The sequence below is a fragment of the Salminus brasiliensis genome, chromosome 7 (genome assembly GCF_030463535.1).
Source record: "Salminus brasiliensis chromosome 7, fSalBra1.hap2, whole genome shotgun sequence".
Taxonomy (NCBI): Eukaryota; Metazoa; Chordata; class Actinopteri; order Characiformes; family Bryconidae; genus Salminus; species Salminus brasiliensis.
The window spans coordinates 17,610,811-17,624,586 of NC_132884.1; the positions used below are offsets into that span (position 1 = coordinate 17,610,811).

The 13,776-nt window shown below is 41.0% G+C and overlaps 1 protein-coding gene across 4 annotated transcripts in view; it reads left to right on the forward strand.

Annotated features, from left to right (window-relative positions):
* The window catches only part of tgfbr3 (transforming growth factor, beta receptor III), a 138,218-nt gene that overhangs the window by 84,393 nt on the left and 40,049 nt on the right, over positions 1–13,776 (forward strand). For all 4 annotated transcript variants that reach the window (XM_072684041.1, XM_072684043.1, XM_072684045.1 and 1 more), the window contains one exon: positions 11,474–11,654. In XM_072684041.1, the coding sequence (XP_072540142.1) occupies positions 11,474–11,654 (181 nt within the window). The remainder of the gene's footprint in view (positions 1–11,473; positions 11,655–13,776) is intronic.

The following is a 13,776-nucleotide window of genomic DNA, read 5'->3' on the forward strand; positions in this document are numbered from 1 at the left end:
GGTTTTACTGGGTTCGATCTGGGAAACATTTCTGACGATGTTTGATGGAGCAACATAACATTTTTAAACCGTTTGGCTGCTGGAGATGTTGATTCTCTTTCTGCATTTGCCAAGGAACTGTTTTCTTGATTTTTTATTGCTTGGAGAAGTTCACAGCGAGAGCCCCTCTCCCTCTGATTGTTAATTGAAACCATGGCGGGAACCAATATTGGTTCTTGCAGTGGAGAAATGATCTTGCAGACAGATGGTGTTGTTTTCTATGTCTAGGCCTCTCTCTAGTCCACAAGAACACAAGCCTGAGTCCATGCCAGAGACTTTATTAGCGTTTTTTTTTGGAGTGAGCGGAACAAATCAACCACAAATACATTTACTGCATTCGTCTCTCTCTAGCTTGTTGGGGCACGTTCGTCCTGTCCCGTGAGCCCACAGCCCACAAACTCCATCCCCCCCGCCTAACGTCTGTTGTAGGCACTTCATCATTTCCCCGAGACGTTTTATGCTTTCTCAAGCAAAGGCTGAGCAGTTGGAGATTAGCGATTGGTGATAATTGATATAAGCCATTTGGCATGGCGTTGTCCCCACTTATCCGCCACATATGGCAGTAATATGCAGATGCTGATAGGCAGAGTCTGGGAAACCGCAGTGAAATATGCTTTTCAGAAGGTGTGGAGCAAGTTCCTCAGTGCTTTGCATTTTTTGCATTAGCCCCACTGCTGACACTTCAACTTGAACTGAAATTGAGTTGAATTAGGTATCCTAGAATAGGAAAATATGCAGACAGCAAACTATGCACAGCATCAGATGCTCTGTGGAGATTCCGAATCCTTCATGTAGAGCCTTGAATGCCTTTAAGGGGGTTTTCAGTCGTACAGCTCCTTTGCTCTGGTCTGAATCAGTTTAGGAGTTTGTAAACTTAGAGTGGTTAAAATTTTAAAGTGCATCACAATAAACCATGCGAGAACGTTCTCTCTGCTTATTGGTCAGATCTGTCTGGGGCGGGAATGAGTGAGTGAATACAGGAAGAAGGTCCACCTTCTCTCAAGGGTCGTGATGCGGTTGTTCTGGTCCACATCTGAGTGCGATTACTGTATTCTATATACTATATGTGTCCAAACCAGTCGCACCAACGGTGAAAACGAACGAGGGTTCGATTGAGCCGGCCTAAAAGGTGCATAAAAGAACAAGTACTCTACTACAAGTACAACCATTATCACAGATGTACTTCTTGTAGCATTTTGCTGTTGTAACCCTGGCTAGAGCACCTCCTAGTGGTTGAAAATTCAGTTCTGCTTTGTCTGTAACTCCGCCTCTTTTGATGATGTAATAGTCGACCTAGCTGTCATGATTAGAACGATAGAACTATAGCATAACAAACCCTGTAATATTGCTCTCAACTAGTGGTGAAAGCATGAGTGCGAACGATGACAGACAAACACACACACACACACAGCAGGGGAGGGAGTTAGGGAGATGCCAAGATCCACAGTAATAATTACTCGTATTAACGTTTTTTCAACAGGTGTATTTCCGCTTGCCTGCCGGAATCCAGTCACAGGAAACGCATTCCATTGACATCTCTATTTAAATGTGGTCGAGATCCGTCTCTGACCAGCTCCGAATGTTTGAGTGTATGAAAGATACCTTCTTCATAACTGCTGATGCACACTGAAAATGAAATCCAACGCAGCTCCTTTAGCCCCATTGTAGTTCCTCTAGCCTCTATCCTGCTTTGTCAAACTTTCATCTTTCGTCTCACTCTTGGTATGTCTACCATTATCCTGGTATCCTGGTATAGGATTATGCTTGGTCTGGTCGTGCGTGTCTGCAGTCTCCAAGCAAACATCTGCTGTGGTTTTGCCTCGTACCTCTTGAGTCACGGGGGAGAAAGTTAGTCATTTGAGTGTAAAACATGAGCATGAGTACAATAGTGTGGGTAAACAATAACTTTTCATTATATTCAAATATAATAAAATAAAATACCTCCTCTTTTACTAACCAAGCACCAACAAGCTGTGAATTGAAAGTCTAAAATCTGCTCTTTCAACATCATTTCTAGACTTGTTTTAATGAGAGAAGGTAATCGGCAGTTCCAGGTATTCAGCACACACCGTTCGAGGGTGGCTGAGGTGGGAAATGTGTCTTTTTCTGGCTCTGAGCTCGCTTTTGCACCACTGCAGAATCAGCAGCTGCAGCCTACCTTTTTGAAGGCGGGGTGTAATATTTCATAGCCTCGTATTTCATATTTGGAGCACACTGTGGATGCCAGATGTCTGCTGTATTTGCTCTTTCAGCAGAAGTGGATTGTGAAACGCCTTCTCGCTAACGCTGGAAGGCCTGATTGCACGTCGGCTTCGCTGGGGTTGATGACTCTTCTTTGGATGAGGCAGAGCGTATGCCTGTGTATGAGGTCAGCTTGCAGGACGATGCGAAGTTTCCGAGCCTCTCACCTCTCGCAGACAACAACTCTGAGTCAGAGGCCCCAGAGAGCATCAACTGGACATTAGCTCATAGCTCTGAGCTAGCCCAGCACTAAGCTGCTGTCTGGACCTGTTTACTGCCAGATAAGGGATAAACAGGAAGATTTATACAGCGGGATAAGGCCACGGAAAGACTCCTCAGAGTGAGAACGGAATAAGAGCAGGGTAGAGTAACGAGAGGACAGTCCGAATTCTGAATTTACATTAACCACGTTTGGCTGACTGGCCGGCTTACGCTTGAATCACGTTACTGTGGTAGATGAATGTAGCGCTAGGAGTCTCTTACTACTGCGGGGTGGTGTGCTTGTTCTTCCAGGGAAAGCATGGGAAGGCCTTGCTTTAACCCACTATGCTACACCAATCCCCAATGATTAAGACTATATGTCCAAATGTTTGTGGACTTCTGATAAATGCGTTCATCTACTTTAAGTTGTACCCATTGCTAACACAGTATTACCAATAGAACGGGACTCTCCGGAGCAGATAAACATGAACATATTGATGCTATGCCTAATGCCAGGCATGGGCTAGAGGGGTATAAAGCCCCCAGCATTGAGCTGTAGAGCACTGGAGCAGAAAAAAACTCCACATACTGTTTTTCTGGTATGCAATGGTCAGTCAAAAGTGGTCCATGAAAGAACAACAGGTGACCCAGACCGGCAGGCTCTTTGATGCCTGTGATCCATGGAGGCCCTCTCCAGCATCTGCTGCTAATGTCTTGGTGCCAGATACCACAAGGTGCTTTCAGAGGTCTTGTAGAGTCCATGCCTGAAATGGTCAGATCTGTTGTGGTCGGCACAAGGGGCACCTACACAATTTTAGGCAGGTGGTGTTAATGGTGTAGCTGATCAGTGTAATTTAGAAACATCAGTCAAATTCACTGCATCGTGATTCTCAGTGTAGGTTGTACACACTGATGTCCAGGGGTGTCTTACATTACTTGAGAAAAGGAAAGCAAATGTGGAATGTTTAAGCATTTCAAGGTAATTATTTACCCTCTAAGGCTTGTTCTCGGTCATCGGCAAGTTTGTGACAGGGATTAGAACTAGAATCAATTGCAGTAGATGAACATGAACAGGATTGTGAAGCTGGGAAAAATAAGTCAGTGTAGCAGCAGCTCTTTAGGCCTCAGGTAGCTGCCTCCTGCAGAGAAGCAGTGAACCTGAAGCCCACGCTGCTAATTGTGCGTAATAAAGTTGAAGTGCAGGTTTTTATCACATGGCAAACCACACTCAGATCAGTCTAACCACATCACTCGCACAGGTACGCTCGTAGAGGTGTTCTGTTTTGATTGATTTCAGAAATCTCACTGTCGTACCGTTGAAAAAGAGAGGTTCATCAAAGAATCTAACGTGCACATGTTTCCACTTACCACAAATGCAGTCAATCAGCCAGGACATGTCTGATGCCTGAGGTTTGCTTCTTGTGTTTTGCACTGGAGCTACTGTCCGACTATGTTGCTAATGTTGCTAAGAAGTTGCTAGAGGCACCCAACTTTGTGGCATTGTGATGACTGCTCACCTAAATCACTGCATACCTTCCTCAAAGCATGAGGATTCTCAAACACATGGAAAACCAAGGGTTCTATATAGAGTACTGGGAAATGGTTCCTTGACCTACAAAACCATCGACAGAAAGGTTTTCTTGCACATGAAGAACCATTTAGCCAGACAAAGAACCTTACATGTAGTCAGATTATCATGAGTTGTCATGGTTTTATTTGGGACCATTGAACCAAGAACCCCCCTTTTTAAGGGTGTATTATTGTCCATTGAATTCAATTGCTGAATAGAATAAGTGTAAAATCTCCATGAAGTGTTGTTTACTGGCCTGGCATGCATCATAGTGGTGTGATCTATTTAGTTTCCTCCAAGTTTCAACTGTAAAATCCTGTTGAAACGAATTCTAGCTGTAGTTAGTCATGCCCCATGATTTTAGGGTTCTTGTTAAAGGCAACGTGAACACTATCTCTATTTTTCATGGCTATACAGTCTCTGTTACTAGACATTACTCACAGAATGGTGTTTTCCTTCTGTAAGGTTTTAAATGCCAGCCTTCCCATCTGTAAGTTGGCATAATGTTCGGCTGGGTTGGAGGAAGAGGTGAGGAGGGGCTATGGGTTGGAGAAATGTTCTCGTTGAGCTTCAGCGTGGTCTTTAATACTTTCATATTCCCTAAAGAATGCCTGAGGTTCCTGAGGTTTGAAATACACCGCAAAGCCTGGAGCTAATTTAGACTTCCAGGCCTTTCTTTCTAATTTCACGAGACTAATTACAGACCCTTTTCCCGCAATTAAAATCGATAAACTCTGCTGGGCTCTGTGAGATTCGCCAGCTGAACCCCAAAAAGGATTCTCCTCTCCTCTTCACTGCTCCTCCCTTCTGTTCTCTTCTCTTCTTTTTCTCATATTTTCTCTTCTCTTCTCTTCTCTTCTCTTCTCTTCTCTACTCTTCTATAATCTCCTCTTCTCTTCTCTTCTCTTCTTTTCTCCATTTTTACTATTCTCTTCTCTTCTCTTCTCTAATCTCCTCTTCTCTCCTTTTCTCTTCACTTCTCTTCTCTTCTCTTCTCTTCTCTTCTATAATCTCCCCTTTTCTTCTCTTCTCTTCTTGTCTCTTCTCTTCTCTAATCTCCTCTTCTCTCATTTTCTCTTCTCTTCTCTTCTCTTCTCTAACATAATATTTTCTCTTCTCTAACATCATCTTTTCTCTTCTCTTCTCTTCCCTAACATCATATTTATATATTTATATATATATTTATCTATAATCTCCCCTTCTCTTCTCTTCTCTTCTCTTCTCTTCTCTTCTCTAATCTTCTCTAATCTCCTCTTCTCTCCTTTTCTCTTCTCTTCTCTTCTCTTCTCTTCTCTTCTCTTCTCTTCTATAATCTCCCCTTTTCTTCTCTTCTCTAATCTTCTCTTCTCTTCTCTAATCTTCTCTTCTCTAATCTCCTCTTCTCTCATTTTCTCTTCTCTTCTCTTCTCTTCTCTTCTCTTCTCTAACATCATCTTTTCTCTTCTATTCTCTTCTCTTCTCTTCTCTTCTCTTCTCTTATCCTCTCTTCTCTTTTCTTCTCTTCTCTTCTCTTCTCTTCTCTAACACCATCTTTTCTCTTCTCTTTTCTTCTCTTCTCTTCTCTTATCTTCTCTTCTCTTCTCTTCTCCATTCTTCTCTTCTCTTCTCTTTTCTTCTCTTCTTTTGTTACATTTTCTCCTTTTCTCTGTTCTTCACTCTAATCTCATATTTTATTCTCCTCACTTCTCTTTTCTTCTCAACTCTTCTCCTTTTCTCTGTTCTGTTCTGTTTTCCACTCTAATCTCCTCCTCTCCTCACTTCTTTCCTCTTCTCTTTGTTTCTTTAAATCTTCTATTTGTATTTCTTCTGTTCTCATCTCCTCTTCTCTGTTTCTTCCTCTCTCCTCACTGCAGTAGCTGTCCTTTCACTCGTCTCTCCAGCTGTAGTAGGGCACTAAAAATAACGCTCTAAACAGACATGAATTCTTCGACAGTCTTCATGCTTTTCTCTTAGTTTTTTTACTCTTCTTTTTTGAAATTTATCGTCTCTGGCCAGGATAGCACGCTTGCTTGGGGAGCCGTCCAGAGGTCAGGCAGATGTTTCTCTCTCTCTCTCTCTCTCTCTCTCTCTCTCTCTCTCTATCTCTCTCATATGTATTTCTATCTCTCATTCTCTTTTTCTAGGACTATTTCTTTTTCCCAGTTTTCCCTCCAACTCTTTCACTTGCTTTCTCTTTTTTCTCATTTACTCTTACATATCCCCCCATATCTCCCTTGTTCTTTGCCCCTATTTGTCTCTTTCACTCGTCTCTTTCCTTTGTTTTCTCTGTTGCTCTTTCCCTTTCTCTATCTCTCACTTTCTGCCCTGTGTCTTGTCTTCTTTGGCTCGGGTTAAAATAAACTCTGGGTTGTAGCCTGATTGTGTTCAGTAATCTGAAGGCTTGGCTATCAGTGGCATGGTGTGATATATTGCTTTAATTGACTGTGATTGAATACTTAAATTGGGCTTGCGTTTGGCTAGTATTATTTGGGGGAAGAGAGAGTGATAGATAGATAAGGGATATTCAAAACGAGTATGAAAATGGAAGTCCTCTGGAAGCTCTGTCTAGATCGCGTGCAGGCCATGTGGACTCATACGTTTTCAGCATGTGTGTGTCTCTCTGATGCAGAGCATATGGGCTGAGCTCAAGCCAAACCCAAGGGGTAGAGTCCACCAGGCAAGACCATCCACCTCAAAATCAGATCAGCACTTCATCACACCTTTTAAACAGCGCAGTCACACATACGTGCTTACACACTGGCTAGTTTTCCGGCCAAGAAACAGACTGTAGTCCATCTGTTTCTCTGCATACTTTGTGAGCCTCCTTTCACCATGTTCTTCAATGCTCAGTACCCCCACTGGGCCACCACAGAGCAGCTATTATTTGGGTGGTGGATCTTTCTCAGCACTGCAGTGACACTGACGTGGTGTTGGTGTGTTAGTGTGTGTCCACTGGTACGAGTGGATCAGACAGCAGTGATGCTGGAGTGTTTAAACCCCTCAGCATCACTGCTGGACTGAGAGAGTAGTCCTTCAACCAGAAACATCCATCCAACTGTGTCCTGTGGGCAGCATCCTGTGACCACTGATGAAGGACTAGAAGATGACCAACATAAACTGTGCATCAACAAAGGAACTTCTGATCTAATCCTGTAGAGAGAAAAGTTTTATAAAATGTTGATGCTATGAGGTGGATGGGCTACAACAGCTAAAGACCACATCAGGTTCCTTTACAGCCAAGAACAGAAAGCTGAAGCTGTTCACACACACAGTATTGGTCTTACCAATACTAGACAGTTGAAGACTGGAAAACGTAGCAAGTTTGCCACCAACAACCATAGTTCTAACCTGCCTTCTGTCCACAGTCAAGGCAGGTGGATGTGCTGTAAGTGTGGGGAATGCTTTCTTTCCACACAACACTTACAGTACCATTATCACTTGAATGTTACAGCTTAAAGTGTTGTTACAGACCAATGAGTTCACTAGTCCTCAGTGGCCTTTCTAACCTCCAGATCTGAATCTAATAGAACACCTTTGGGGTGTGTTAGAATGGGAGATTCACAGTATCAGAGTATACCCAAAATCTACAGGAACTCTTGTGAACATCTTGTGGAATCTGAACCACAGGAACCGAGGCAGTTTGGAGAGCAATGGGAGGCCCTACCCAGTATTGGTATAGCATTTCTAATAAAGTTCTCTGTGGGTGTATGTCTGAACACAGTCAGGTCTTATGGCCAGAAAATGTGTGTAAAAAAAAGTCCAGTAACACTGTTGCCCCTGATACACTGATATTATGCTGTGTACAGTGCCAGAGACCAGCTGATAAACGGTTTGGCAATTAATGGGCTGCAATCTGTGTACATTATTGCTACATGATTAAAACAACATCACTGCATTATTAAAAAACATATTATAATATTGTTATAATAGTTATAATAGTTTTTATTATAAATGTTTTATTGTTTAGATTTGTTTAAAAAACAAACAGCTGTTCTTTGTGTTATGTGAAAACTTCTTGGTGAACAAACAAACAGAAATTGTCCAAAATTACCTAAAAGAAAAAGTGATTATTTATTAATTACAGTTACCAGTGTTTTTCTGGCCCTCCAATAAAGTTACAATTTCACAGATGTAATATGTTTTTGGGGTGGAGAAAAAGATGCATCTGGATGCGGACTTGGATGGTTCTGAAGCGATGCATAAATGTAGATTTTCGAAATGTTAATGGATATCATAATGTTGGAATGCAAAAGGCAGAAGCGCAGCACCCAGACAGCCTGTGGTGTACACATAACATTGGCATAAGATGCATGAGCGAGAAATCCGAACGGGACCTTCTGCATTAAGTGCTAGCATGTGGAATCACCGTGGCTTAAATAGGGATAGTGTTTGTAATTCACGTCTCCCTTTCTGAGTTGGGTGGAAGCTTTGACATTGCTTGCTTGATGGTCCTCAACTACAACGGGGTGTTTATTGACTCCATCACAACTTTTATTAGGATTTGGATTTGTGTCCTTATTCAGGCATTAAGAACCAGGGCTTTCGTGCTATGTTGCGCACTTTGCAGCAGAGATACAGCAGCGTCCCGTTTTAAAAATATTTTACTGATACAGCGATCCTCACAGTCCACAATGAGGATAGCTATAACTTCATGTGTGGATCCACTGCCACATGCCCATCTATTCCAAACAGGAGCAGTGAATGAGAGCCACAGGGGTGCAAATATGGCAGAGCTGTTAAATCATATATATCAGAGGAATGGCAGATCACTAAGAAAGATATAGATTTGAGTACTTGCTCAAGTTGTAGACTATGTAAAGACTACTAGGACGTATTACTTAGTTTTTCCACCGTAGTCCCACTGTAAGACCGTCCAGATGATTTGCCACATTGTTCCATTTCTTTTATTAATAACAGATATTGAAAGTAAATTAGTTATGGATCATTACCAATACTTTGAGTACCAAGTACAGTCACACAGTGAAAACAAAGAAACCCTGTATAGAAAAAAACTGCAAAAATAAGCCTTTTATTATCACGTCACAGCCCTCTGAATCATAATCTACTCAAATTCGCCAGGTGCCTAGAGATTCCCACCACTACTATGTTTTATTCTCTGCTCTGACATATTTTATTAATGTGAAAATGATGTATACTAATTATTTATAACAGAGTGCAACCTGAACACAACCCAGATATGATGAGCAGTGAGATAGCTAAGTGTGGTGCCAAGCTAGGCTGCCCTAAAGATAGTGTGATGATCTGGTATCTTTATCTTTGTAGCGGGACCGTATACATGTAAAGTAAGACGCCATCCCAGGAAGTGTTGGTCATTTTGAGCATGATCCGCGGTGTCTCCTGTGACGCCCAGCAGTGTGTTATATAAACAGAGGAAAGTGGACACCTTATTGAGCAAGAGCACCATGTGTGAAAATATGGAGAGCACATTTGGAGAGGCTTTCAAATATCTATCAGGATGAAGTGTGAAAGATGTGTGCTGGCAGAGGTGGGGTGGAAGGTTTAATTTTGGAAAGATCTTTTTTTCTCTTTCTTTCTATTTTTCTTTGTGTTTCTTTTTTCTTTCTTTCTTTTTTAAGGTTTGAGGCCTTCAAATTTTTTACGGGGCAGTTTTTTCTTCCCGTAAAATGGGATGTGCGTATCAATACAGCGTCAGGTTTTATGGGAATATCTTTATCAACAAAGAAAGCTTTGTCTCTGCAGCTCTAAAACCTGTTCTGCACTAGCCCAATAAAAAGAGCCCTGTCTGTGCTGTAAATCAGGGCTACTTCCACTGCCAGAAACTGCCCTCTGTCTCCTTTATACACACATTTCTGTCAAACTACGATCTGATCATAAACATTACTGAACATGCAATATGTGCATGCAGTTGTGGGGAACACTGTATGTATTTTAAATTAGTCTAACTTGAATAATATTGTGATTAATACGCTACCAGGGGTCGCGAGTCTAATCCTGAGCCATGCCGGAGTCTGAGAGAGCACAATTGGCCAAGCTCTCCGGGTGGGTAGATGCCTATCCCTTCCCTTATTACTTTTAAAGCGATGTTGGCAGGCATATGAGTCTTTCCTCCGAGTGTGTAGGATTCCCTGCGTGAAAGAAGGCTGTGGTTGACTTTGCATGAATTGGAGGAGACATGGGTTCAAGTTCTTACCCTCCTAGTGCCGTGAGTTTTGCTAGTGCTAGTTATTAATGGGTGGATCAATTGGCAGCACCAAATGGAGAGAGAAAGGATTTTTTTTTATGAACAGATACAGATCAGTTCAGATTAGACTGTATGAAGGTATTCATAAAGAAATCCAGATCATTCCAAAGGGCTCACCACTTTTTGTTGTAACTGCTAATATGCTTATATTACTGTGCAAAAGTCTGAGACCACCCTTCATTAATTCAAAGTAATATGTCCTATTTATTGCAGTCAAAATGACATTTAAGTAGAAGTTAATTAATTAAATATATAAAATATACATATTATATGTTTACAAGAATAATAAAATATAATAAAACACACATACATTTCATTATCATTGATCTTAGATTTCTTCATTTTTTCAGAAGAGCTGCTTCCAGTGTTTCTGTAGAAATCTGCAGAAAATCTTTCCAACCTTCAACATTTGCTCTTAAGAACTTTTTCTGCTTCTCACCATCCATCATTTCAAACACATTCAGTGTCCTCATTTACACCTGGTCACTTTATGTTGCTTGAGTGTCAGGATTATATCTGAATAAGGCCAGATTATTAGAAATGCAAGCATAAACACAACCACAACTCGTTTAAACCAGATGCAACTCTGATCACTTAAACCAGGTGCTGGTCTGAGACACATTTACAAACGTTATAGAAGTGTCAGCACATCTGTGTCTCCAAGACGCACTCACCAACCAGAACCTCTCCCAGTACAAGCCAAACACTAGTAATAATTCCAGCACAATATGCTAATATGCATATTCCGTCCAACACAGCGATCAAACTGCAATTTGACTGACCAGAGACGCACTTGACTACCGAGGTTAAATGCATGTGGCTAAAATCTCATCAGTATACAATCCAGATACTAGTCATGTGACGGGGCCAAAGATGTTGAGGTCTGGACTCTGGGGTGGTCAATCCGTTGTTCTGAGACTTCCAGCAGGTCTCTTATGTTTATGTTTAGGTCTCTCACAGTGGAAGGATTGCATGCTTTTACTGTGGAAGTTTTTGGTGATCTACCTTGTCTTGCACAGTTGTTAAGGGTCCCTTTTTCATGGCACAAAGAATAATTTTGTAATCTATGGTTTTATTAAAACAAAATACCACATTTGTTGATTAAATATCTTGGAATGTTGCGGTCACAATATGTAGCAGTATGCTAGTATCCCAATGCTAGTATTTTATCCAGATAGTCCATGACTAATCTCTATCTTAATCTCCTTGTGTGTGTTCAGGTGTCGCAGGGCTCTGAGGTTGAGTTTGAGGGGAATTTCTCGCTGTCCTGTGAAGTGCGGGTGGAGACTCTTCCCCACGGGAACGAGCACCTGCTGTCCTGGGCCCAGAGCCGCTACAACGCAGTCACATCCTTCAGCGAACTGAAGATGTCCCACAATGTCTACATCAAAGTCGGAGAGGGTGAGTGACACACACACACACACACACACTCTTTCTTTCTTGTTTTCAGTTGTGAACTCTTCCTTTTCCCTTTAATGTTTTATTTTTTGTCATTTTTTGTGTTTTCTTCTTTCTTTTTCTTATTTTTTTGTATATAAATGTATATTATTATTTTTTATTTGTTAGTTCTCATTTGCCTTTATTTTCTCTTTTCTTTTTTTTCACTCTTTCTCTCTTTCTATTATTCTTTCTTTCTTCCTTTTTGTTTGTAATTCTTTCTTTCCTTCTCTCTCTCTTTGTATCTTTCTTTCTATCCTTCTCTCTCTCTTCCTATTGTTTTCTTTTCTATCTTGTTTCTTTCCTGTTTTCTGTTAATTTGTTTATTCTTTCTCTCTTGCTCTTTTTGTGTAGCTTTTTACACAGATAGACAGAGGGAGAGAGAGAAAAAGAGAGAGTGATGGAAAGGCAGAGTTGCCTGTGCGTAGTCTTCCTGCCAAACCTGTGGCCTTTCACTCCAGTCCGAAGCTCTATGGAGAGAGAGAGAGAGAAACGAACAGAAAGAGAGAGAGATATAGTGGTGGAGAGAGAAACCAAAATTGATTGAGTATGCGGAAAATAGGGAAGACAGAAAAAACATATACACATCCAGTCTTGTGGCCCCAGCAGTACCAGGAAATTCTGCAGTTCTCCGCTAAAAAAGCAACACAGGTTTCAGGTCTGTTTCCAGTTCAGGGGGGGGAAATGAACTCATTCTAAAAGGAAACTGGACGATAAAAGTTAAACTCTTCTGAGGTGGAGTGATAAGATTTTCGACTGTGTCCTGAGTCCTCAGTCACACGTCTCTAGGATGGATGAGATTGGGTTTAGTGAACTGCGCTCATGTGAGGTCACCACTGAGGCCGGACCAGTTTCCATGTAAGAAGACGAAGAAAACACTAAACTACTAAATCACCAAATAACCCTAATCACTAAGTCTGCCTGAATGAATTAGTAGAATGTGTGAGTTTGTTAACCAGGTGTGTTAATTAAAATTGCCCTGTTTAGACCAATACGAAAACAGTACAATATGTTGTATGTAAACAGTGGAGTTACAACACATGCATGCTCTGATAAGTAGAGGGGGACCAACATCTGTTGGCACTAGCTTGCATGCAGCAATTTATTTGTAAAACTAAATGAATGAGAATTGCCATATGATACTTTTTACACTATATGAACAAAAGTATTGGGACACCTGCTCATTTGTTGTTTCTTCCAGAAAACACCAGTTTCACTTTCAGTTTTCTAAAGAATCACACTCTATTGGAATTACACCTGTACAAGTGTACATTTGCACATCTCTGTCAGCAATGAGTGCAACTTAAAGTAGCTGAATGCACTCATTGGCACATGTAAGACTATATAAGATATAAGACACTTATTATGTTATATAAGTATCACTTAATGAGACATATTCAGAATAAAGGCTATGTTTTATTACCTAATGACATTTTTTCTATTGATTGTAACTGAAAAAATGAAGTGTGCATGTTCACCCTTTGCATAGTAAAAACAGTTAGCATCTATAATCAGTGGTGTAATCTATAATCTGTGTGCCACCATGTTTTCATGCTGTATAAAATATGTACATTGCTGTTGTCCTTGTTGGATACACTATGTTTTTTTATTATTCCTGAACGAGTACACAAACTCATTTAGAGTCCAGTAGGGCTCAGTAATTCAATTTCTACCCAGTTTTCGTCCCCAGTTTTAGGTAGTCAATTACCCAACCCATTCGTCAAGGTTAAATGTGGATGCAGTGGTTCATTTAGGTCATTATTAACTTATCAAACCTCAAAAAACAAAACAAAATGCTGCATATTGTATGTTGTAATGTTAGATTTTTGACATATTGAACCCCTTGCACACGCTGGGCTCTCTAACAAACTTTTTTTTTATAAGACTATTTTTTATGAGATGTTCAGTTGTGAAGGACCCTTTTAATGCTGATGTAATCCACTCATTCTATACCAATCCAGGATTTGTCCTTGAAGTGTGCGCCCACGCCAAGAGCCGTTTAGAAACCTTCATTTTAAGAGTGGAGATGTAATGACTGCATCATCTGAAGTATGCTGGTGGCTTCGGATGGCAGCGGAGAGAGAGC